Genomic DNA, 22,869 nt, shown 5'->3' on the forward strand with positions numbered 1-22,869 from the left:
CACATGAGGACGGCCTAAACCGGGATCTTGGGTTCATGTCACACTATTGGTAACCCCCACAGCTTGTCTCCTGGACTTGCAGAATCTCACTGGCTGTCCTGTCTGGAGACAATACACATTTCTTTAACCTGTACCTAATGCTCCCTCCACTCACATTTTCTGTATCTTTAAGACCTGATTAGCTGTAAAGATTCGCATTCTGATCAGTATTCTGTAACTTGATTTTGTATCTCTGTATGCCCTGTTTGAGAGCAGATATCCACTCCATCTGATGAAGGAGCAGAGTACCGAAAGCTAATGGCATTTACTACCAAATAAACCTGTTGGACTTTAACCTGGTGTTGTTAAAACTCTTACTGTGTTCTGCCAATTAACCATCGGAGACCCAGGAACTGTAGTTTATTCATGATTCAAGCAAGAAAGGAACTACTCCAGAGGAACCTCTGGAGCAACAGCTTCCTCTCATACTGCTCTAACAGCTCCGACACAACTCTCTAATACAGCATTCATAGAGAGCATTCTAATATGGTTCTCTGCTCCAAGTCACAGATAGAGATTGTTATACAGTTAGTCAGTACACAGAACATTGTTTTAAAATTCCAATCTCGCCTATGTAGGTTCATTATTAAATTTTTACCCAAAAGCTTGTCTATAATCTTCCAGCTAGAATTTCTGTTCTTCTAAAAAGTAAACAATCTCGCTGGTGAGTTCTGCTGATCTAAAGTTTTTGAGTTAAAGCATTTGACTGGCATGTGATTTTACACTAATGCAGGGATGTTAGATCTATTGCTCCGTTTACTCAATCCATTAATTTACTCTTACTGTATATACGCACAGAGATATAATATTAACAATCACCCGTGCTTTAGGTTTAGATTATAATAACACAAATGGAATGAGAGAAAGTGCTGAAATGTGACATTTGCTCTTTATTTAATTATAAGCAGATATTTGTGCAAATTCCCTGCTCACCATGATGGTCCGTCATTTCATTTTGAAAAGATAGTACATTTTTTTAGTTCATTTATTGGATGTAGGCATTACTGGCTGGGCCAGCATTCATTTATTGCCCATCTGTGAAGGAATTTAAGAATCTGCTTTGTATCTAGCATCACATGTAGGCCAGACCAGGTAAGGACGTCAGATTTCTTTCCCTAAAGGGCATTAGTGAACCAGATGGATTTTTACAATGGTGGGGTGGCACGGTAGCACAGTGGTTAGCCCTGCTGCTTCACAGCTCCAGGGTCCCGGGTTTGATTCCCGGCTCGGGTCACTGTCTGTGTGGAGTTTGCACATTCTCCTCGTGTCTGCGTGGGTTTCCTCCGGGTGCTCCGGTTTCCTCCCACAGTCCAAAGATGTGCGGGTTAGGTTGATTGGCCAGGTTAAAAATTGTCCCTTAGAGTCCTGAGATGCATACGTTAGAGGGATTAGCGGGTAAATATGTGGGGGTAGGGCCTGGGTGAGATTGTGGTCGGTGCAGACTCGATGGGCCGAATGGCCTCCTTCTGCACTGTAGGGTTTCTAAAAAAAAACAATCAGTAATGGTTTCATGGTCTTCAGTAGACTTTCGTTTCTTTGTTAAATTTGAATTTCACTTTCTACCATGTTGGGATTTGAACTCAACTCCCCAGAACATTACCCTGGGTCTCTGGATTTCTAGTCCAGTGATAATACCACGAGGCCAGTGTGCCATTGAGAAATGTTTAAATATTTAATTTACTTTTCATTATATTGACAACCCTTCAGGTATGTTTGCCTCTGTTAGTGACCTACATATTTCCCACTTGCTCTGCTATTGCAACATAATTACTTTGGAGGCAACTGAGTCTAAAGAGCACCCTAGTGAGTCCAGATGCTGTGGGTTTCATGTCAACTTCAGCACATAATGAAGTCTGACACTTTTGATTTACTGAGAGATTTCCATGGTGTTATAAGCTCCACTTGGCACAGTAGTTAGTACTTCTATCTCACAGCGCCGGGGACCTGTGTTCGATTCCAGCCTTGGGTGACTGTCTGCGTGGTGTTTGCACGTTCTCTCTGTGTCTGCGCGGGTTTCTTCCAGTTGCTCCGGTTTTCCTACTTCAGTCCAAAGATGTGCAGGTTAGGTGGATTGACCATGCTAAATTGCCTCTTAGTATCAGGGAGATTAGCAGGGTAAATACGTGGGGTTACGGGGATAGGGCTTGGATGGGATTGTTTTCAGTGCAGAACTTGATGGACTGAATGGCCTCCTTCTGAACTGTTGGGATTCTATGATTCTTTAATGAAATGTTAATTAAATTATTTTCTGCCTATTCAGCAAGTTCCTGCTATGTCTTAATTGACCCGACATTTCTATGAATAACATCATTAGAACTAATTAGCTGGATGTCCATATTATTGATTCTTTTGGGGGATTTTGCTCTGTGCTAAATAACTGTTCACTGTATTTGAAACACATTGTGATGTCTCTGAGAACTGTTACAAGATGCGACCTAAACCTGGAATTTGCTTGAAGGGTTTTCTGATTTTCAATCATAGTATTACTGGACAATTTACATAATATTGACTGGAAAAGCTATAGTTCGAGTACTTTAGAGGGCTCGATTTTTGTCCAATGTGTGCAGGAAGGCTTCCTGACGCAGTATGTAGATAGACCAACAAGAGGCGAGGCCACATTGGATTTGGTACTGGGTAATGAACCAGGCCAGGTGTTAGATTTGGAGGTAAGTGAGCACTTTGGTGACAGTGACCACAATTCAATTACGTTTACTTTAGCAATGGAAAAGGATAGGTATATACCAAAGGGCAAGAGTTATAGCTGGGGGAAAGGAAATTATGATGCGATTAGGCGAGATTTAGCTGGCATAGGTTGGGGGAAGGAAACTGCAGGGGATGGGCACAATTGTAATGTGGAACTTGTTCAAGGAACAGCTACTACGCGTCCTTGATAAATATGTACCTGTCAGGCAGGGAGGAAGCAGACGTGTGAGGGAACCATGGTTTACTCAGGAGGATGAATCTCTTGTGAAGAGGAAGAAGGAGACTTATGTTAAGATGAGACGTGAAGGCTCAGTTAGGGCACTTGAGAGTTACAAGTTAGCCAGGAAGGACCCAAAGAAAGAGTTAAGAAGGGCCAGGAGGGGACATGAGAAGTCTTTGGCAGGTAGGATCAAGGAAAACCCTAAAGCTTTCTATAGGTATGTCAGGAGTAAAAGTATGACTTGGGTAAGATTAGGGCCAGTCAAGGATAGTAGCGGGAAGATGTGCGTGGAGTCTGAAGAGATAGGAGAGGCACTAAATGAATATTTTTCGTCGGTATTCACACTGGAGAGGGACAGTGTTGTCGAGGGGAGTACTGAGATGCAGGCTGTTGGACTGGATGGGCTTGATGTTCATAAGGAGGAGGTGTTAGCAATTCTGGAAAGGGTAAAAATAGATAAGTCCCCTGGGCCGGATGGGATTTATCCTAGGATTCTCTGGGAGGCTAGAGAGGAGATTGCAGAGCCTTTGGCTTTGATCTTTGTGTCATTATTGTCTACAGGAACAGTGCCAGAAGACTGGAGGATAGCAAATGTTGTCCCCTTGTTCAAGAAGGGGAGTAGGGACAACCCTGGTAATTATAGACCGGTGAGCCTTACTTCTGTTGTGGGCAAAGTATTGGAAAGGATTATAAGAGATAGGATTTATAATCACCTAGAAAGGAATAATTTGATTAGGGATAGTCAGCACGGTTTTGTGAAGGGTAGGTCGTGCCTCACAAACCTTATTGAGTTCTTTGAGAGGGTGACCAAAGAGGTGGATGAGGGTAAAGCGGTTGATGTGGTGTATATGGATTTCAGCAAAGCGTTTGATAAGGTTCCCCATGGTAAGCTTTTGCAGAAAATACGGACACATGGGATTGAGGGTGATTTAGTGGTTTGGATCAGGAATTGGCTAGCTGTAAGAAAAGAAAGGGTGGTGGTTGGTGGGGAATATTCATCCTGGAGTTCAGTTACTAGTGGTGTACTGCAAGGATCTGTTTTGGGGCCACTGCTGTTTGTCATTTTTATTAATGACCTGGATGAGGGCGTGGAAGGATGGATTAGTAAATTTGCAGATGACACTAAAGTCGGTGGAGTTGTAGACAGTGCGGAGGGAAGTGGCAGGTTACAGAGGGACATAGATAAGCTGCAGAGCTGGGCTGAGAGGTGGCAAATGGAGTTTAATGCGGAAAAGTGTGAGGTGATTCACTTTGGAAGAAGTAACAGGAATACAGAGTACTGGGCTAATGGTAAGATACTTGGTAGTGTGGATGAACAGAGGGATCTGGGTGTCCATGTGCATAGATCCCTGAAAGTTGGCACCCAGGTTGATAGGGTTGTTAAGAAGGCGTACGGTGTGTTAGCTTCTATTGGTAGAGGGATTGAGTTTCGGAGCCAGGAGGTCATGCTGCAACTGTACAAAGCTCTGGTGCGGCCGCATTTGGAGTATTGCGTACAGTTCTGGTCGCCGTATTATAGGAAAGATGTGGAAGTGTTGGAAAGGGTGCGGAGGAGATTTACCAGAATGTTGCCTGGTATGGTGGGAAAATCGTATGAGGAAAGGCTGAGGGGCTTGAAGTTGTTTTCGTTAGAGAGAAGAAGGTTAAGAGGTGACTTAATAGAGGCATACAAGATGATCAGAGGATTAGATAGGGTGGATAGTGAGCGCCTTTTTCCTCGGATGGTGTTGGCTAGCACGAGGGGACATAGCTTTAAATTGAGGGGTGAGAGATATAGGACAGATGTTAGAGGTAGGGTCTTTACTCAGAGAGTAGTAAGGGCGTGGAATGCCCTGCCTGCAGCAGTAGTGGACTCGTCAACATTAAGAGCATTCAAATGGTTATTGGATAAACATATGGATGATATTAGAATAGTGTAGATTAGAGGGGCTTTAGATTGGTTCCACTGGTCGGCGCAACATCGAGGGCCGAAGGGCCTGTACTGCGCTGTAATGTTCTATGTTCTAAGTTCAATAATTCCTGTGGGAAATGGTCAATTGTCTCATTTCAGTGGAGTTTCTATTGAAGTTACAGTGGGAGGTCAGAGAACTGTAGTGATTATGATCTTTCAAAGGCTGATTGACGTAATCATGATCCAATCAATCAGGACCGACTGCAAACAAAGTGGTTGATATATTGGGTGGGAGTTTATGGCCTCACTCGTCCCAAAACCCATAAATCCTACCCGAGGTCAATGGACCTTCCCATTCTCCGCTGCTCGCCCGCTCCGATTCCCATGGCGGGCGAGCCAGTAAAATTCCGGCCATTGAGTTTAATCGAAGTCTATGTGTATGGAATGAGATGGGAACCTGGAGTTGAGAATTATCAGATCAGATCAGTCATGATCTCATTGAATGGCAGAGCAGACCCGATGGGCTGAATGGCCATCCTCTGCTCCTATTCTTATGGTCTAATATGGCACACTGGTTATATAGCAAAAAGATGGGTCGCCCTGTAAAGATTACCTTCATTTTTAATACCTTATTAGAACCATGGGGATGTTCACTCACGTGACTCCTCTCCTACTTCCACAAACTGGTTAGAAATTTAATTAAACAAGTTTAAATGTGAAGTCTAATACAGTTTTGTCTGATGTTTGTTTGTTGTAAGAATCTACCAGTTATTCTCCCATGAGTGCAGCTGCTTGTCTGACCCTGGGCCCCGTACAGGGCTGAAAGAAGCTGCCATCACCTGAAAATTATCACCCGACTGACTGGTTTCTGGAGAAACAAAACCTTCTGCAGTTTCCAGGAAAATTTAACTCGCAACACTAACCCAGTCCTTTACCTGTCCCAACCTCATTACATACATATAAATATATATGCTATAGATTTAATACCTAATACTAACATAGATGTATAAACATATATTTATATATGCAATGCATCTATCCAATTTCCTACAGAACCAACAAGGTGATTCTTCCACAATATTTTATCCCTGATCACTTTCTATTTAACATGAACTTGTGAGAATTTATTATGTGATAATCTAATAACATTTGCAGCATCATTACCTCCTTGTAAGTCATGAATCCACGTCTGCCGCTGTATGGACCAGGATCACCACCTTTAGAAACTGGTGCACCAACACCTGTTTTGGAAGTTTTAAGGATGTAGCTATTTCCATAGGTTGGAAATGTCACAAGTAGTTTCTCTGCTGGCGCACCTTTGTCTCTCCAGTATTTCAAACTATAATCCTGCAAGGTAATATACCTTGATGCATTAATTGAGGTTTTAAGAACGCAAGTTTTTCCTATATTGTTCTGGTAAAATTTCAAATAAAAATCATGAAATATGGATGTCAACATTAAGCAGACATACTTACGACATTAAAGTAAATATTTTGGCCCTGTATGACAGAGCCCTTGTACAAGGGGCTGTTGTGTGCAGTAAATTGATTCCACGGACCATTAAAATGTAAAGTAACCACAGTGATAAAGTCCACATTCCTGTCCAAAAAGCACAAAATGAGTAATTGAAATTCAGAATACTTTCTAATAATGAATTATATTTCATTGTCAGTTTCACAATGCAAGTGGTTCCCATGGTGGAACATTGATTCCTGATCAATATTACACAGGCCACATTTGATGTTGGAGTTTCTTTATTTCTCAGTGAAGCCACCAGATGGCTGTGTTCACTCCATTGGAGAACCACATCTGAGATGATGGGAAATGTCAAGCGCCCTCATTCTCCCCTTTCATCCACATCCACCTCCCTCCCAACCCCCCCAACACCCCCCCCCAACCCCTCCCCCCACCCCCTCCCCCTCAACGCTGCTTAATTCAGGGAAGCACTGGGAATCTTGCCGGCATTTATAGCTAAAACCAAGGTCCAGGAAATTGGGAAGCAGAGCAGTAAGAATCAAACCAAAACAAAATTAAAGTAACAAATGTTGTTCCATGCTGTTTTCATAAAACAGTTTGGAGCTTCCGACCTCAATTATAACATTGGTCAGTTATCAGTAATATATCAAATCAAACTAGATGATTTGGTATCACTGAAAGTTTGTGCTCCAAGAAGAGTACTGTTAGGAAACCAAAGGTAATTTTAAGGGATTTATATTTGTATGGATAAATATTAGAAATAAGGTAGAGTGGGAGGTGAGTTTATTTTAATGTCGGTGTGCCTGGAAGGGACCTATAGTTAGATTCATGCCGAATAAAAGTGTTTTTATGCTTGGGGGTTAATTTCCGACTGAGATTCCATTGTGCTTAGAGGGAGCTACGGCATGAAGAATCAATCGGTCAGCTGCTTAGGAACTGGGGCCTTGGGAGGATAAAAAAAATCGTTCCTTTCTTCTTAGTTTTAGTAAAATCTGGGCCATAGAGTCATCGAGGTTTACAGCATGGAAAGAGGCCTTCTGCCTAACTTGTCCATTTCGCCCCGTTTTTACCATTACTGAAAACATGCAGGGTGTGATTTTTCTGGCCTGCTGCACTGCTTGGGTAGAGCAGTGGGGTGGGACATTTAATTAAGTGGGGTGGGGGAAAATGGGACTCATGACTGGCGAGATGACCCATCCATTGTTTTGGATGTAATCAGCCTCACGCTGCGGAACAGCATGCCCACACCAGCAGGGATCAAGCATGGTCCCCATCAATGGGGACTAGGCGTGATGGCCTTGATGGTAGGACCAGAGGAATTGAGGCCCCTTGGGAGGTTGAGGGCAAGGTGTTCCCCATAGGAGTGCCAGCTTGGCACATTGACAGTGCCCAACTGGGCACCCTGGCACTGCCCATCAGGCACCAGGCAGTGCCAAGTGGGGAGGGCCTGATGGGCAGGGCCAGATAGGGTGAAGCCAGACCAAAGTTGTAGTGAGGTAAGACAGCAGGGAATGAGGGAACTCGATATGGGGGTTGGGGGCTGCTGGTGAGGCCGGTGCTCAGAGGCTGGCCTTCAGAGTATGGGGCAATCGGGAGGCCCACATTCGAGAGGCTGACAATGGTAGGGGGGGAAGCACTTGTATACTGGGAGATCAGTGCATGCACACTGGCCATCTCTGCAAGTCGGTGCCGGCCTCTCAGTGGGATTAAGCCATACCCTCTCCCTACTGTCGTAAATCCCCTGATGGGCTCTATGATGCACAGAGTGTTGTAAATTCATTCCATTCAGCTCGCCCAAAAAGCAGGTGGGAAAACGCCCATATTACTGTTTGTTGAGTACTTAATATTTTTTTAGCAAAATCGTGCCCACCATATTTTGGTCTCAACTGCTTTCTGTGGCAGTGAACTCCACAAGCTCACCACTCCCAGGACGAAGAGATTTCTCCTCATCTCAGTCCTAAACAGTCTACCCCATTTCCTCAGACTCTGACCACTGGTCCTGGACACCCCACCATTAGGAATATCCTTTCTACATCTACCCTGTTTAGTCCTGTTGGAATTTTATAGATTTCTATGAGATTTCCCCCTCATTATTCTGAACTCCAGTGAACATATTCCTAACCGAATCAATCTCCTCACACTTCAGCCCTGCCATCCCAGGAATCAGTTGAGTAAGCCTTTGTTGCACTCCCTCTATAGCAAGAACATCCTTTCTCAGATAAGGAGACCGAAAATGCACATAATACACCATGTGTGGTCTCATTAAGGCCCTGCAAAATTGCAGCCCTGCTCCTGCGCTTGAATCCTCTCACGATGAAGGCCAACATACCATTTGCCTTTTTTACTGTCTGCTCTACCTGCATGCTTGCCTTCAGTGACTGGTGTAGGAGGACATCCAGGTCTCATTGCACATTACCCTCTCCTAATTTATGACCATTCAGATAGTAATCTGCCTTCCTGCTTTTGCTAAAAAAGTGGATAACCTCATATGTATCCAAGTTACCGTCATCAGCCATGCATTTTTACACTCACTCAGCTTGTCCAAACCACACTGCATTCCATTCACAAGTTTCCGGGACTACATAACAAATTAGCCTACAACTGGCCTTTGTCTTGCTTCTTTCAAACAACAAAATGGCAGGAGGGAAGGAGATGTGACGGGCTATACACCATCTGCAACAGCTGAATTCATGTCCCACCCTATGTAAATAGTTATGCATTGATAGCCTATTCAATCTGTATATCACAGTTACTATTCATGCACACGGTTTCATCCCAGGACCACCTGTTGAGCCAACTTAAACAGGGAAGATGTTGGGAGACAGTGGCACAGTGGTATTGTCACTGGACTAGTGTTCTAGAGACCCAGTTTCAAATCCAGTGGGAGGAACCCCGGAGCACCCGGAGGAAACTCACGCGGACACAGGGAGAACGTGCAAACTCCGCACAGACAATTACCCGAGGCCGGAATTGAACCCGGGTCTCTGGCACTGTAAGGCAGCAGTGCTAACCATTGCACCACCATGCCTCCCATAATGATCATGAAACAATTGTCAATTGGCTGTAAAAACTCATTTGGTTCACTAATGTCCTTTAGGGAGGGAAATCTGGCATCCTTACCTGGTCTGGCCTACATGAGACTCCAGATCCACAGCAATGTGGTTGACTCTTAAGTTAGGGATGGACAACAAATGTTCAAAGCATAAAAGAGACTGAGTGGGTCATGTGATGACATGGCTACAAAATGGGAACTTTATCCAAAGGTTGTAAATTTCAATATTTTTCTCAGTTGTACTCACTTTGAAAGCTCAGATATCTCATATCCGACATCAATAACCCTTTTATTAGAAGCCACTGGAACGGTAAGGAGGAGTCTGGCCTTCCGAGAACTCTTTGCCTCAGCTTTAAAGGCCTTCATCATTTCCTACAAGGATGAGCAATTGTTATTGACGATAAATATCCTTCAGAACATAATCCACGCAGTCAAATCTCCAACCGACGGTCTATGTTCATGGGCATTCTGTCTCTCTCTCTCTCTTTTCATTGGATATGCATTGGGCTTATCATATCTGATACTGTATACCTTCCTGAGATCTTGCTTAAACTAAATATGCTCGAGTCATTTTCAGTGCTTGTCCAGCAGGACACCTATGTCAGACTCTTATTTATTGACTACAGCTCAGCCTTCAACACCATTATTCCCACGAAACCCATCTCCAAACTTGGGGGCCTGGGCCTCGGCACCTCCCTCTGTGATTGGATCCTGAACTTCCTAACTCACAGATCACAGTCAGTAAGGACAGGCAACAACACCTCCTCCACGATCATCCTCAACATCGGTGCCCCACAAGGCTGCGCTCTCAGCCCCCTACTATATTCCTTATACACCTATGACTGTGTGGCCAAATTCCCCTCCAATTTGCTTTTCAAGTTTGCTGACAACACCACCGTAGTGGGTTAGATCTCAAACAATGACGAGACAGAGTACAGGAATGAGATAGAGAATCTGATGAACTGGTGCGGCAACAATAATCTCTCCCTCAATGTCAACAAAACGAAGGAGATTGTCATCGATTTCAGGAAGCGTAAAGGAGAACATGCCCCTGTCTACATCAACGAGGATGAAGTAGAAAGGGTCAAGAGCTTCAGGTTTTCAGGTGTCCAGATCACCAACGACCTGTCCTGGTCCCCCCATGCCGACATTATAGTTAAGAAAGCCTCTACTTTCTGAGAAGACTAAGGAAATTTGGCATGTCCGCTACAACTCTCATCAACTTTTACAGATGCATCATGGAAAGCATGGTATGGCTCCTGCTCTGCCCAAGACTGCAAGGAACTACAAAAGGTTGTGAATGTAGCCCAATCCATCACGCAAACCAGCCTCCCATCCATTGACTCTGTCTACACTTGCGGCTGCCTCGGCAAAGCAGCCAGCATAATTAAGGACCCCACGCACCCTGGACATGTTCTCTTCCACCTTTTTCTGTCGGGAGAAAGCTACAAAAGTCTGAGGTCACGTACCAACCGGCTCAAAAACAGCTTCTTCCCTGCTGCTATCAGACTTTTGAATGGACTTACCTTGCATTAAGTTGATCTTTCTCTACAGCCTAGCTATGACTGTAACACTACATTCTGCACTCTCTCGTTTCCTTCTCTATGAAAGGTATGCTTTGTCTCTATAGCACACAAGAAACAATACTTTTCACAGTATGTTAACACATGTGACAATAAAAATCAAATCTAATCAAAATCAAATCAAACATTTTCACGAAGGTGTGGCCGTTACTGGTATTGGAGATGCATTATTGGCTTCAGATCACCTCTGAATGTTTTTAGCAGATGTTACATTAAAGACGATAGCCTTCGATCTTTTACCTTGATTAAGAGTGTAAGATGATGTTTGTCTTCTTTTGTACTGCCTTGATATCCAGGATATCTCCCATCCAGGTCTAAACCATCAAATCCATGTTTCCGCAGAAAGAGAACTACTGAATCAATGAATTTTTTTCGACTTTCCTGTGTAATTGCAACGGTGTGAAATCTAATCATGAGAAGATTGAAATGGAGAAAGTATCAAATCTAGAAATCGCCCTTTTGGAAAATCTTTTCTGGCCAGTATTGATTTTTTGAACTCTTAATGAGCTTATTCTAAACTTCACTGCAAAATAATTCAATGTCAGCATTTCATTAAACCGATAAAGTATTAATACCTTAAGTCTCTGCACAAGAACAGTGCTGCTTTATTCTGACATATCGTTCATTATTCTGAAATTCATTAACAGATTTTTACCTAAGTTTATTTAAAGATAAATCCTTACCTGAGTTTTATTTTGCATTGCTCTGTTGGGTTCCATTTCTGGTTGAAATCCAGGCTCACTCACATTTCCAAAAGGAATGTCCTGACTTCTGACACAAAAGCAACAATGACTTCTGGGGTGCCCTCTTGGAATGGAATTGATTTTGAAATGCATTTCTAGGATGGAATTTTCCCATCGTACCCACCACAGGAATCGTAGCTGGCAACAGGTGGACAGAGAGGGTATCACCAAGTAAATGTCCATTGACATCGGGTGGGATTTTCTGGTCTTGGGGCGAGCGCGACCAAAATATCCCGCCCCTAATCTCTGATTATGTAACCATTTGTGAATGTTACAGAAGGGAGAACATAAGAACATAAGAGCTAGGAGCAGGAGTAGGCCATCTGGCCTCTCGAGCCTGCTCCGCCATTTAATAAGATCATGGCTGATCTTTTTGTGGACTCAGCTCCACTTACTCGCCCGCTCACCATAACCCTTAATTCCTTTGCTGTTCAAAAATGTATCTATCCTTGACTTAAAAATATTCAATGAGGTAGCCTCAACTGCTTCACTGGGCAGGGAATTCCACAGATTCACAACCCTTTGTGTGAAGAAGTTCCTCCTCAACTCAGACCTAAATCTGCTCCCCCTTATTTTGAGGCCATGCCCCCTAGTTCTAGTTTCACCCCCCCCCCCCCCCCAGTGGAAACAAATTCCCTGCTTCTATCTTATCTATTCCCTTCATAATCTTATAAGATCTCCCCTCATTCTTCTGAATTCCAATTAGTATAGCCCCAGTCTATTCAGTCTCTCCTCATAAGCCAACCCTCTCAAATCAACCTAGTGAATCTCCTCTGCACCCCCTCTAGTGCCAGTATATCCTTTCTCAAGTAAGGAGACCAAAACTGTACACAGTACCCCAGGTGTGGCCTCACCAGCACCCTATACAGCTGCAACATAACCTTGCTGTTTTTAAACTCCATCCCTCTAGCAATGAAGGACAAAATTCCATTTGCCTTCTTAATTACCTGCTGCACTTGCAAACCAACTCCTTGTGATTCTTGCACAATGACACCCAGGTCCCTTTGCACAGCAGAATGCTGCAATTTTTTACCATTTAAATAATACTCCATTTTGCTGTTATTCCTATCAAAATGGATGACCTCACATTTACCAACATTGTACTCTATCTGCCAGACCCTCGCCCATACACTTAGACTATTTATGTCCCTTTGCAGACTTTCAGCATCCTCTGCACACTTTGCTCTGCCACTCATCTCAGTGTCATCTGCAAATTTTGACACACTTCACTTGGTCCCCAACTCCAAATCATCTATGTAAATCATAAACAATTGCAGTCCCAACACTGATCCCTGAGGTACACCCGTCATTGATCACCAACCAGAAAAACACCCATTTACCCCTACTCTTTGCTTTCTGTTAGTTAACCAAATCCTCCATCCATGCTAATACATTACCCGTAACACTGTGCACCTTTATCTTATGCAGCAGTCTTTGGAGCGGCACCTTGTCAAATGCCTTCTGAAAATCCAGATACACCACATCTACAGGTTCCCCATTGTCCATCGCGCATGTAATGTTCTCAAAGAATTCCACCAAATTAGTTAAACATGATCTACCCTTCATGAACCCATAAGAAGGCAAATTGATGGTGATTTCTATAGAAATGACTTTTTTGAAAAAAGATTTAAGATGGCCATTCATTGGACAGTGGCCAACGATTTAAAGTTAAATTCATACTGAAGTATTTTTACTAAATACTTTGAATTGTCTGTCTGACAGAACCATTTACATTTCTCATCATTTAACGTGAAATCTATTAAGAAGCCTGGAATTCCATAATTTAAGTGTCTGTTGCCATCGTTCTTTTGCAAAATTGAAAACGGCCTATTTTACTTTGCCAAATAATCAGAGAAATGCTGACATTGATACTTACAAACTCTTGACTCACTAAATTTGGGACACAAACCATTTTGGGAAATTCAAATTTTACCTTTTGATTCCACGTGCCCAATCTCCGTAACCCAAAAGTGTTTTCAGATTCTTATTTCTGTTCAGAGAAATGATAGAAAACATGAGCGTTAGTATTAGAGTGAATAAGGGAGGAGCATTCAACATCAACATTTAATTTCTCTACCCATGTCAATGTTACACATCAATTATGTCAATGATCATTGGGGGGTGGGATAGCTTCCATTGTAGATTATAAATTCAGTGGTGGGAGTGGAAGTTAGAGTGATTTCCATTGGGATGGGGGGGGGGTGGTGGGGGGAGTGGGTGGACAGGACTGCTGATCCTGTGCAAATTCACATTGTTCAGCTCAGAACATTTGCATGTACGAGGACCACAGCGAATCTCAGGGTAGCGGGCAGGGAGTCACCAGCCCTGACCTTCCCTCAAGGGGTCGAAGGTCCTGGCACTAAATTTGGATGACACCAGGACAGTTATTCACTCACTGTAAGCTAGAAGTTTCAGTCTGGCTGCCGTGCAAGATTCAGCATCAACCAGCATATTCCAGAACCAACAATGTGTAGCTTCCCACAATTCAGCAAAGCCTCACTGCAGATTCTCCTTCAAGCCGTGCAGGAAAGATGGGAAGTGATGCTTCCTAGGGATGGCAGCAGGAGGTCTGCTGTCTGTTCAAAGTTGCCTAGGTGGAGGGTGCAGCAGAGGCTTGTGCCAGTGAGGCCCACATGAGAACTGCCCATGAGTGCATGAATGAGCAATCCGCTGTGCACCACCAGAGTAGGTGACGGAGTCTGGTGTACTATGCCTTTAAGGGTTATCGCCATGACATCACTGGGGAGGAAGTGTGACATATGATCCAGTCTTGGCTTCACATTTGCTCCTGAGCAGAGCACACACACACACATACACACACACACATCGCTGCCACTGATGACTTCAAGCTTTCTACCTGTTTATAAATGTTCTCATGTTCCTAATCTAAATAAAGGAAACTATGACATGTTACCTGATGCATTGTGATGGTGTATTTGTATCATTTTATCAACCAAACATGGTTCCCAGTGGTGGTCAAACATCCCGTCAGCAAGACCAAGTACAGGTATGACATGGTAAACATGCTGAGATTATGCTACATGGCATGAAAACACCCTTGACATTTTAGGAAGATCACAAGGGGGTCACGCCTCGGAGAATGTTGTAAACGCAGTATTCTGACTGTGCAGAAAAGGTTTGAAATCACCGTGCAGCGATATTGCTCAGATAAAGAGCTGGTAAGTAAAATGAAACCTTGTGGTTAGTAGAACATCGCATCCTGAAGTTAGCATAGTGGGGAAAGGTGAGTGACAAGGCCATGGTCCGAATGGATCGTGGGGATAGAGAATCCAACAGCACAAAGAAAGGGAATAAATGTTTGGCCAGAGAAGGTTGCAATTACAATGGTGCAGCTTCAGAAAAGTGGATTAAAGCTGCTACAGCAACACTCAGCCCAGGTACTATAGAAGAAGGAAAGCAAAAGAGATAGGGCGGAATTTTACGACCTCATCGTGTCCATTTTGCGGTGGGAAGAAGTCATAAAATCGGGCGTGACGTGACTCACAGGAATGATCCCCATTTGCGCGCCCATTCCTATTTTGCCACCCAAAAATAATCAATGTAATAGGAGCCCGCCCATAACAAAATTAGATTAACTGTATTCTTGAGAGAGGTCTGTCTGAGGAAAGGGAGAAAAATCAAACACTTTGAGACGGAAGATTGTTTCAGATGAAATGAATGGAAAACCAGAAAAATGTCCGGGGGTCGCTTCTCCCAATTGTTAGCGCAGTGGACCGGGAGAAACGCGCATCGGCCAATTCTTGGGCTTCCCACATCAGTTATACAGACTATTTAAATGTTTTAGCGGGCCTGGGACTGAATTCTCCAGGCCCGCTAGCATCTCCCACCTCCCCAGGAGTCTTTCACTCCAGCGGGGAATACTATAGTTCCCCACTTTTGGGGAACCAGCTGGAGTGAAGGGGGGCAATCGGGGCCCTCCAGGGGGTGCGGCGGCAGGGATGGTGCCCACTGGCCATGGGCACACTGGCAGTGCCAGCCTGTGCCCTCTGGTACTGCCCAAGGGGCAAAGTGCCCATGCCAAGGGGGCACCTTGGCACTGCCCACCAGCCATGGTGCAGTGACAAGTGGGCAGGGCCTATTGGGGGTGGGCTTAGCGGATGAAGCCTGATGGGGATGGAGCCTAGGGGGTGATCAGTGGGGATGGGTGTTCCCGCTACCACTCTGCAGGTCGGGGCTGGAGAGAGGCCAGGGATCAGGTGGGCTTGGGGGAGATGTGTTCAACCGGGTTGGGGGGGTCGGGGAGGGGGGGGGGGGTGGTTGCGGTGAGGGAGGGGTGTCTGCGGGGGGGGGGGTGGATTCCAGACTTGTTTGAATACGTTAATGTGAGAATAATCATAAATAATGAAATGGATCAGAATTTTGTAAATAATGTAGTTCAGAGTGAATGGTGAACTGATGCGGCAACAATAATCTCTCCCTCAGTGTCAACAAAACGAAGGAGATTGTCATCAACTTCAAGAAGCTTAAAGGAGAACATGCCCCTGTCTACATCGATGGGAATGGAGTAGAAAGGGTTGAGAGTTTCAAGTTTTTAGGAGTCCAGATCACCAACAACCTGGTCCCCCCATGCTGACACTATAATTAAGAAAGCCCATCAACGCCTCTACTTTCGCAGGAGACTAAGGAGATTTGGCATGTCAGCTATGATTCTCACCAACTTTTACAGATGCACCATCGAAAGCATTGTTTCTGGTTGTATCACAGCTTAGTATGGCTCTTGCTCTGCCCAAGGCCACTAGGAACTACAAAAGACGTGAATGTAGCCCAATCTATCATGCAAACCAGCCTCCCATCTATTGACTCTGTCTACACTTCCCGCTGCCTCGGCAAAGCAGCCAGCATAATTAAGGACCCCACGCAATCCGGACATTCTCTCTTCCACCTTCTTCCTTCAGGAAAAAGCTACAAGAGTCTGAGGGCGGCACTGTAGCACCGTGGTTAGCACTGCTGCTTCACAGCTCCAGGGACCTGGGTTCGATTCCCGGCTTGGGTCACTGTCTGTGTGGAGTTTGCACATTCTCCTCGTGTCTGCGTGGGTTTCCTCCGGGTGCTCCGGTTTCCTCCCACAGTCCAAAGATGTGCTGATTAGGTTGATTGGCCATGCTAAAAATTGCCCCTTAGTGTCCTGAAATGTGTAGGTTAGAGGGATTAGCGGGTAATATGTGTAGGGATATGGGGGTAGGGCCTGGGTGGGATTGTGATCGGTGGAGACTTGATGGGCCGAATGGCCTGTTTCTGCACTGTAGGGTTTCTATGATTTCTAGGTCACGTACCAACTGACTCAAGAACAGCTTCTTCCCTGCTGCTGTCAGACTTTTGAATGGACTTACCTTGCATTAAGTCGATCTTTCTCTACACCCTAGCTCTGACTGCAACACTACATTCTGCACTCTCTCGTTTCCTTCTTTATGAACAGTATGTTTTTTCTGTGTAGCGCGCAAGAAACAATACTTTTCACTGTATGTTAATACATGTGACAATAATAAATCAAATCAAATCAAATCAAGAAAGATATCACTTACTTCTTTTTCAAATCATTAAATCTCTTGTACAAATCATCATCTTTCCACTCTGAGACATCTTCTTTTGAGTCATGATCAGCATAAATCAGGTGGGTGCACAGGCAAGGGTCAACATTTTCTGGGTAGAACTTAATGCTTTGTAATCTTTGAACAGAATTTTGTACATAGTAGCAAAGCAGTACGTAAGAGGAAACTAAAATTTGAAGAAAAGTTTGTAGTTATTTGAAATATTAAAGACAATAAGGTGACAAAACTGAAATAAGAAACACATGACGGACACTCCTGAATCCTTGGGACTGATGGGAATAAACATTTGCTGGGGTTTCTACGGGGATTTTTACTTTTGATCGCAGGGAAACTTTTACATTTCTCTTCAAAGTAAATTGTTTGTCATCAGTGTTCCTGCCAGAGAGTTGTCCACAATGAAGAGAATTTGGATTTAAATCTCTCAAAATTTTTCCTCAATTATTATTAATTTGCTTTAATTTGGGTTGAAGACAAATATTTCACCCCAACCATGCTTAGAGAAACCTGAACAACAGACAGGACCAGGAGAAGCTGTTAACATCTCGCAGGAGGGGAGGTGGAAATCCCAGGAGCTGACGGTTGAGAAAACAATCATGTTTGGGAAGTGGAAAAGTCCCCGGTCTGTATAAACTTTTATATAAGTCAACCTAATCTTCAAACCTTCTCACCAGATCACTCAATCTCCTCTCCCACTGCACACATTTAATTGTCACTTGAATCCATTCATGCGTACACTGCAGTAGATTTCCCTGGTTTTATCTCACATCCATCAAGAGCTGCAGGCCAATCAGAGACTGGCAACTCTGGTGTTCCAAGACAGCCACTGGGAGCAATGGCTGCTGCCAGCAATGCACCCAACTGAGGCTTAGGATTGTTGAAGGACCCAAGGCACCTGTGAGTGGCGCAGTGGTCAGCGCTGCTGTGTCTTAGTGCCAGGGACCCAGGTTCAATTTTGGCCTTGGGTGACTATCTGTGTGGAGTTTGCATGTTCTCCCCAACATCTTTCTGAACTTAATCATCTACAAAACTTAAAAATCTTTCATGTTCTCCCCTGATCCTAGGCTATTGGCAAATCAAAATTAATAATCTTTCCCATGCTTACAATTGTCACCGTAATCAGAGCTGAAGAATAAAACTGCCCCGTAACAAGAAACATGACACAAATAAATTTCCGAAATGCACATTCTCGTCACGTCGCAAAAGCTTGTTACTCTGTTGGGAAACTGATTCTTTGGACTCCCATCAAATTAAATTCCCCACCCTCCAAGTTTCCACCAGGACCAGAAGATTCCGGACTTGTTTACGGAATTCTTCGAATACATTAACGTGTCTGAATGGGTTTTGTCCGGATGCTCCGGTTTTCTCCCACAGTCCAAAGATGTGCAGATTAGATGGATTGGCCATTGATGTTCCAAGATGAGTAGGTTAAAGGGATTAACAGCATAAAGGTGTGGGTTTACAGGGATAGGGTGTGATATGGGCCTGGACAAGACAGTCTGTTGGAGAGTTCTGTTGGAGAGTCGGTGCATATTCGCTGGGCTAAATGTCCTCCTTCGGTACTGTAGGGATTCTCTGAATGGGCATCGATGTCACGAACAATGTGGTGCTCACCCTGGCAGCCAAATTTGGTACAGGCATGACATGGTGAAGAGTCTTTGATTGTGTCACATAGCATAAGAAGAAGCTTCGCATTCTGGTCAGAAAGCAGAAGAGATGCTGCATCAGCAGTATGGTGAATCCATGGAACAGACTCAATACAGGGGATTGTGCTCACGTACAGAGCCGGAGAGCATACGATGCCTCATGGTGAGTGGAACAGCTCGTCGAGAAGACCAGAACAGGGTTCATTCAATCAAAAAAGGCCAGGGTGTGAGCTAGATCGATAGTAAATGAGTGAGAGTCAAACAAATAACTTTTTTCTCTCTCATCGTAGAAGTCAGGCCAGAGATATTTGTGAAAATCAGAGGTAGTGCTTCAGAAAAGCATGTGAAAGCAGTTACATTGACACTCATTCCAGATGCTACAGAACAAGGAAGGTCCAATGGCTTTTGTCAGAATGTTAACAAAATTCCTCAGTTTGAATCGGGATGCAGCTGATCCAGCGTTTCAGTTTAAGTGTTTAAACAGCGGAGAGCACTATTGTTTCTTGGTGTGTTTAAACCAGATGAGCGAGACATAAAAATTTGTCTTGTAATTGGGAATGAAAGTCCACACATGATGAAGGCATCAGAATTAACAGCAGAGGAGCTAAGGAGAAAAAGGTGTTGACTACATTGCAAGGCTGGTTCAGAATCAGATTAAACTTCCGTATTCATCCCATAGGTTTAATGTCAGTTCAACAACAGCTTACAGAATCCACAGAGACTTCATCAGCAGATGTTGAGACAAGGGTATGTACTGTGATTTTTCACACACGCAGCTAGCAGACAGAATTGTTGAGTTGGTGATCACATTAGCTCCCAAGGAAACATTCCAGAAAGATCTGCTAGAGAACCTAAAAATGCATAGCACCAAAGAACTACTCAAGAATGGACATAAATATAACATGGTCCTTGAAGATCAATGAAGGTCCAAAGTGCAACATCAATTTTTGATACACTCATTAGGTGCTCTTAAATCTAGCATGTTCATGGTGTGGTCTTCTGCATTCACTGAGGAATTATCCAGGTGTCCCCCAATTTTGCAAAGATATGCAATAAAAAGGGCCATTGGCAGTGCACTAGAGCATTAGCTAATGGAGCTACAAAGAGTAATGAACTGATCCCAACAAACTTTACACAATGGGTTGGTTCATTGTCAATAAGAATGACAATAAGAATAACAATAAGAATACATTGCTGAAAAGGAGCAAAGTATCTTTAAAAAGAAAGGGGAATATTATAAAATGGTTTTTAAGAAATAAGGTCATGACATCACTAGAAAAAAAGTGTGCCATGTGACCCAGTTTTAGTTTCACTTTTGTTTTTAAGCAGTGCACATCCAGACAGCTCTGCTGCTGATGTGTCTTCATGCTTTATATCCATGTGTATCTGCTCACATGTGACTAATCTAAATAAGTGAACCCACAACATGTTTACCCAATCCCTTACATGTATTGGTGACTTTATATCATTAAAAAATGGGATTGGAGAGAGGTGATCCATCCCCGGTGGGGAGAAAGGGCAGGTACGTGGCTCTCAGTAGGTCCCCATTTCTCAATGCTAGAACCTTTGATCAGGCACTAAATGCCTTTGGACAAGGGACTCCTAACCCACACCAGAAACTTGCACGCTACACTGACAGTTTGTTTGCCAAGTTCCTCATGTGGAGATGGAAACTCCCTCCCCTGCCACTGGTTGATGAGTAGCACTGGTGGGATGAGGCCCTTCAATGGGTATTAACAGCCCACTTGTGGCCTCAGTTGGTATCAGGATGGGAAGATCGTCCACAAGACTTTGTAGCTTGGACTTAATGGTGCAGAAGGCAGTGGTATCTCGACCCCACACCATCCAAGCTATTAAATGTAACCCAATGTCCCAAACCACTTCCAACTTTGCTGTGAGATCGGGGCATTAAATTCCACCCTACATAAGCATAAATAGGACCAGTGAAACTACGAATTTATATAAAATAGAAATGTACAATGACTTACCCAGAGATACTTGCAGTAAGAAGACCAAACTCACTAAAATAAAAATAAATATTTTTACTTCATATCACATTTGGAAAAACAATTGATTAAATTCCGCAGAATTTCAATGCTAAAGGATCCATTACAAACTAAGCTAAATAAATATTTTAATTTGATTATTCTCTGGTGTAAAAGTACATTCTAATAAGAGTGTCACAGGTAATTTTTTATTCTGGTTTATCAACTTTTCCTGCAGGAATCTAACTGCCATTCATGCCGGGAGGATCTTATGGGTTTCCCGGTGGCAAGGGGTATATTCAAATGGAAACCCTGTTGACAATGGTGGGACCATATGTGAGCGGCCCGCTGTCTCCTGCTATCGCAAAACATGCTGCAGAAAGGGAGAAAATCTCATCGGATGTCTTTGACAATTATTTCATTTTCGGATAAATCAACTCCAGGGTGTGAACGTGATGGAGGTTAACAGTTTGTCAAAATCTAACCAAACTGGATATAAAAGAATAATTTCCTGAGTAAGTGCTGGTATTGAAGAAACCCACCCAGTCCCAGCACACACTGGGCAATCACAGGGATGATGCCCGCACAGGCAATGGTGCCACATTCTGGATGAGATGGTAAACAGTTCCATCGTCTGCCTGGTACTGTGGGTGTAAACAATCCCAGGGCACTATGTGAACAACACCTACATGAACAGACAGAATGTGAGAAACGAGTGGCCTTCTGATGAAATCAATCATCTGATTATGTGGCTGTATTTACCACTTCAGAAGTCCGAAATGAAAATAATCCAACACAGAATATCCAATACTGACCAGTCAAGAGAAGTGCCTTCCCCATCCTAGAACGTTTTAGATTTCCAGTCACTGGTTTTCCGTTCAGTGGTGTCTTTTATAGTGTCAGCACGAGACTGAATAAAGGATCAGTAAAAGAAATCATTGAAAAGTAAGGAAGTTGGAAAGAGACAATGGGTGGAGTTTATTGGAGGCCACTGGAGTGGGACTTGGTGTGGGGGCAGCTGTGGAATTGTGCAGGATGATTTGAGGTGGACCCTGGCACCAGGAAAAGAGAAGTGGATCATACAGGCGGCAGGAGGGCAGTGAGGCAGCAGTGCCACATGGAAGCAGCAGGAAGGTAATTTAACTCATTAAGAAGCTCATTAACTGTAATTTACATACCTCTGACTGGAATTGACCACAGCCTTTCCAATTGAATTTGTGGTGAAAGGGGATCCTGTACCTTCAGAAACACAACTATTCAAAGTTAGTGGGGAACAGACAAGCTGTCGGATTTTGAGTGGAAGGTCAATCAACATGGAGCTGCCTTTCATTGGAGTGCGGACTTTCATTTGAAGCACAGAGAGGCTGAATGTTATTACAGAGAAGTGGCTCAACTCTGAGGCTCTGAGGGACAGAGCAGTAAAGGAAACGTTCAGCATTGAAGAGCCAAGCAACAACTACTGGACATTCCATCCGAGGGCAGCAGCCAATGAAGAGAGCGGAATCCAAATATAGAAATTGTCTTCAATCATATTATGGTCGCTGCTGTCTCGGGGGCCGTACCTGTGCCCCTCCAAATATTCTGTTACATTCCTCAAAGAATGTCATATTCCTCTCTCATCCCCCATAGGCTGCAACATCTGGATTAATGAGGCGTGATTTTCCCAGTAGCCCTGTGGTGTGTGGCGAAAGCAACCCACCATTGGCCAGCGGCAGAAACTTTCAGTCCCACCGCTGTCAATGGGTTATCCCATCATTCACTAACTCCTCCAACTCGCTTCTCGGCCTTTTGGCTAAGATCAAGTGTAGTATGGTCGGCAGCCCATGGTCGACCGCACTTGGTTGAGGTCATTAGGTTACACCGAAGCTTCATATGTTTCATATGAAGCAATTTTTTTAAAGCGGCATCTCGGCCTTTTGGCTAAGATGCAAATGAGCTCAAGTCTTGGAGGAGGAACCTCCCCC

At 43.9% G+C, this 22,869-nt stretch overlaps 1 protein-coding gene and 1 pseudogene across 1 annotated transcript in view; one reads left to right on the forward strand and one right to left on the reverse strand.

The window, feature by feature from the left end:
• The window catches only part of LOC144511721 (chitinase-3-like protein 1), a 57,615-nt gene that overhangs the window by 15,810 nt on the left and 18,936 nt on the right, over positions 1-22,869 (reverse strand). The window contains exons 3-9 of the mRNA XM_078241945.1: positions 20,909-20,941; positions 17,251-17,443; positions 13,641-13,697; positions 11,205-11,370; positions 9,629-9,753; positions 6,329-6,452; positions 6,018-6,200 (exon numbers count right to left, since the gene is read on the reverse strand). Of these exons, the coding sequence (XP_078098071.1) occupies positions 6,018-6,200; positions 6,329-6,452; positions 9,629-9,753; positions 11,205-11,370; positions 13,641-13,697; positions 17,251-17,443; positions 20,909-20,941 (881 nt within the window). The remainder of the gene's footprint in view (positions 1-6,017; positions 6,201-6,328; positions 6,453-9,628; positions 9,754-11,204; positions 11,371-13,640; positions 13,698-17,250; positions 17,444-20,908; positions 20,942-22,869) is intronic.
• LOC144479336 (U2 spliceosomal RNA) lies at positions 22,678-22,852 on the forward strand (annotated as a pseudogene).

Source organism: Mustelus asterias, chromosome 25, assembly GCF_964213995.1.
Source record: "Mustelus asterias chromosome 25, sMusAst1.hap1.1, whole genome shotgun sequence".
NCBI classification, from domain to species: Eukaryota; Metazoa; Chordata; class Chondrichthyes; order Carcharhiniformes; family Triakidae; genus Mustelus; species Mustelus asterias.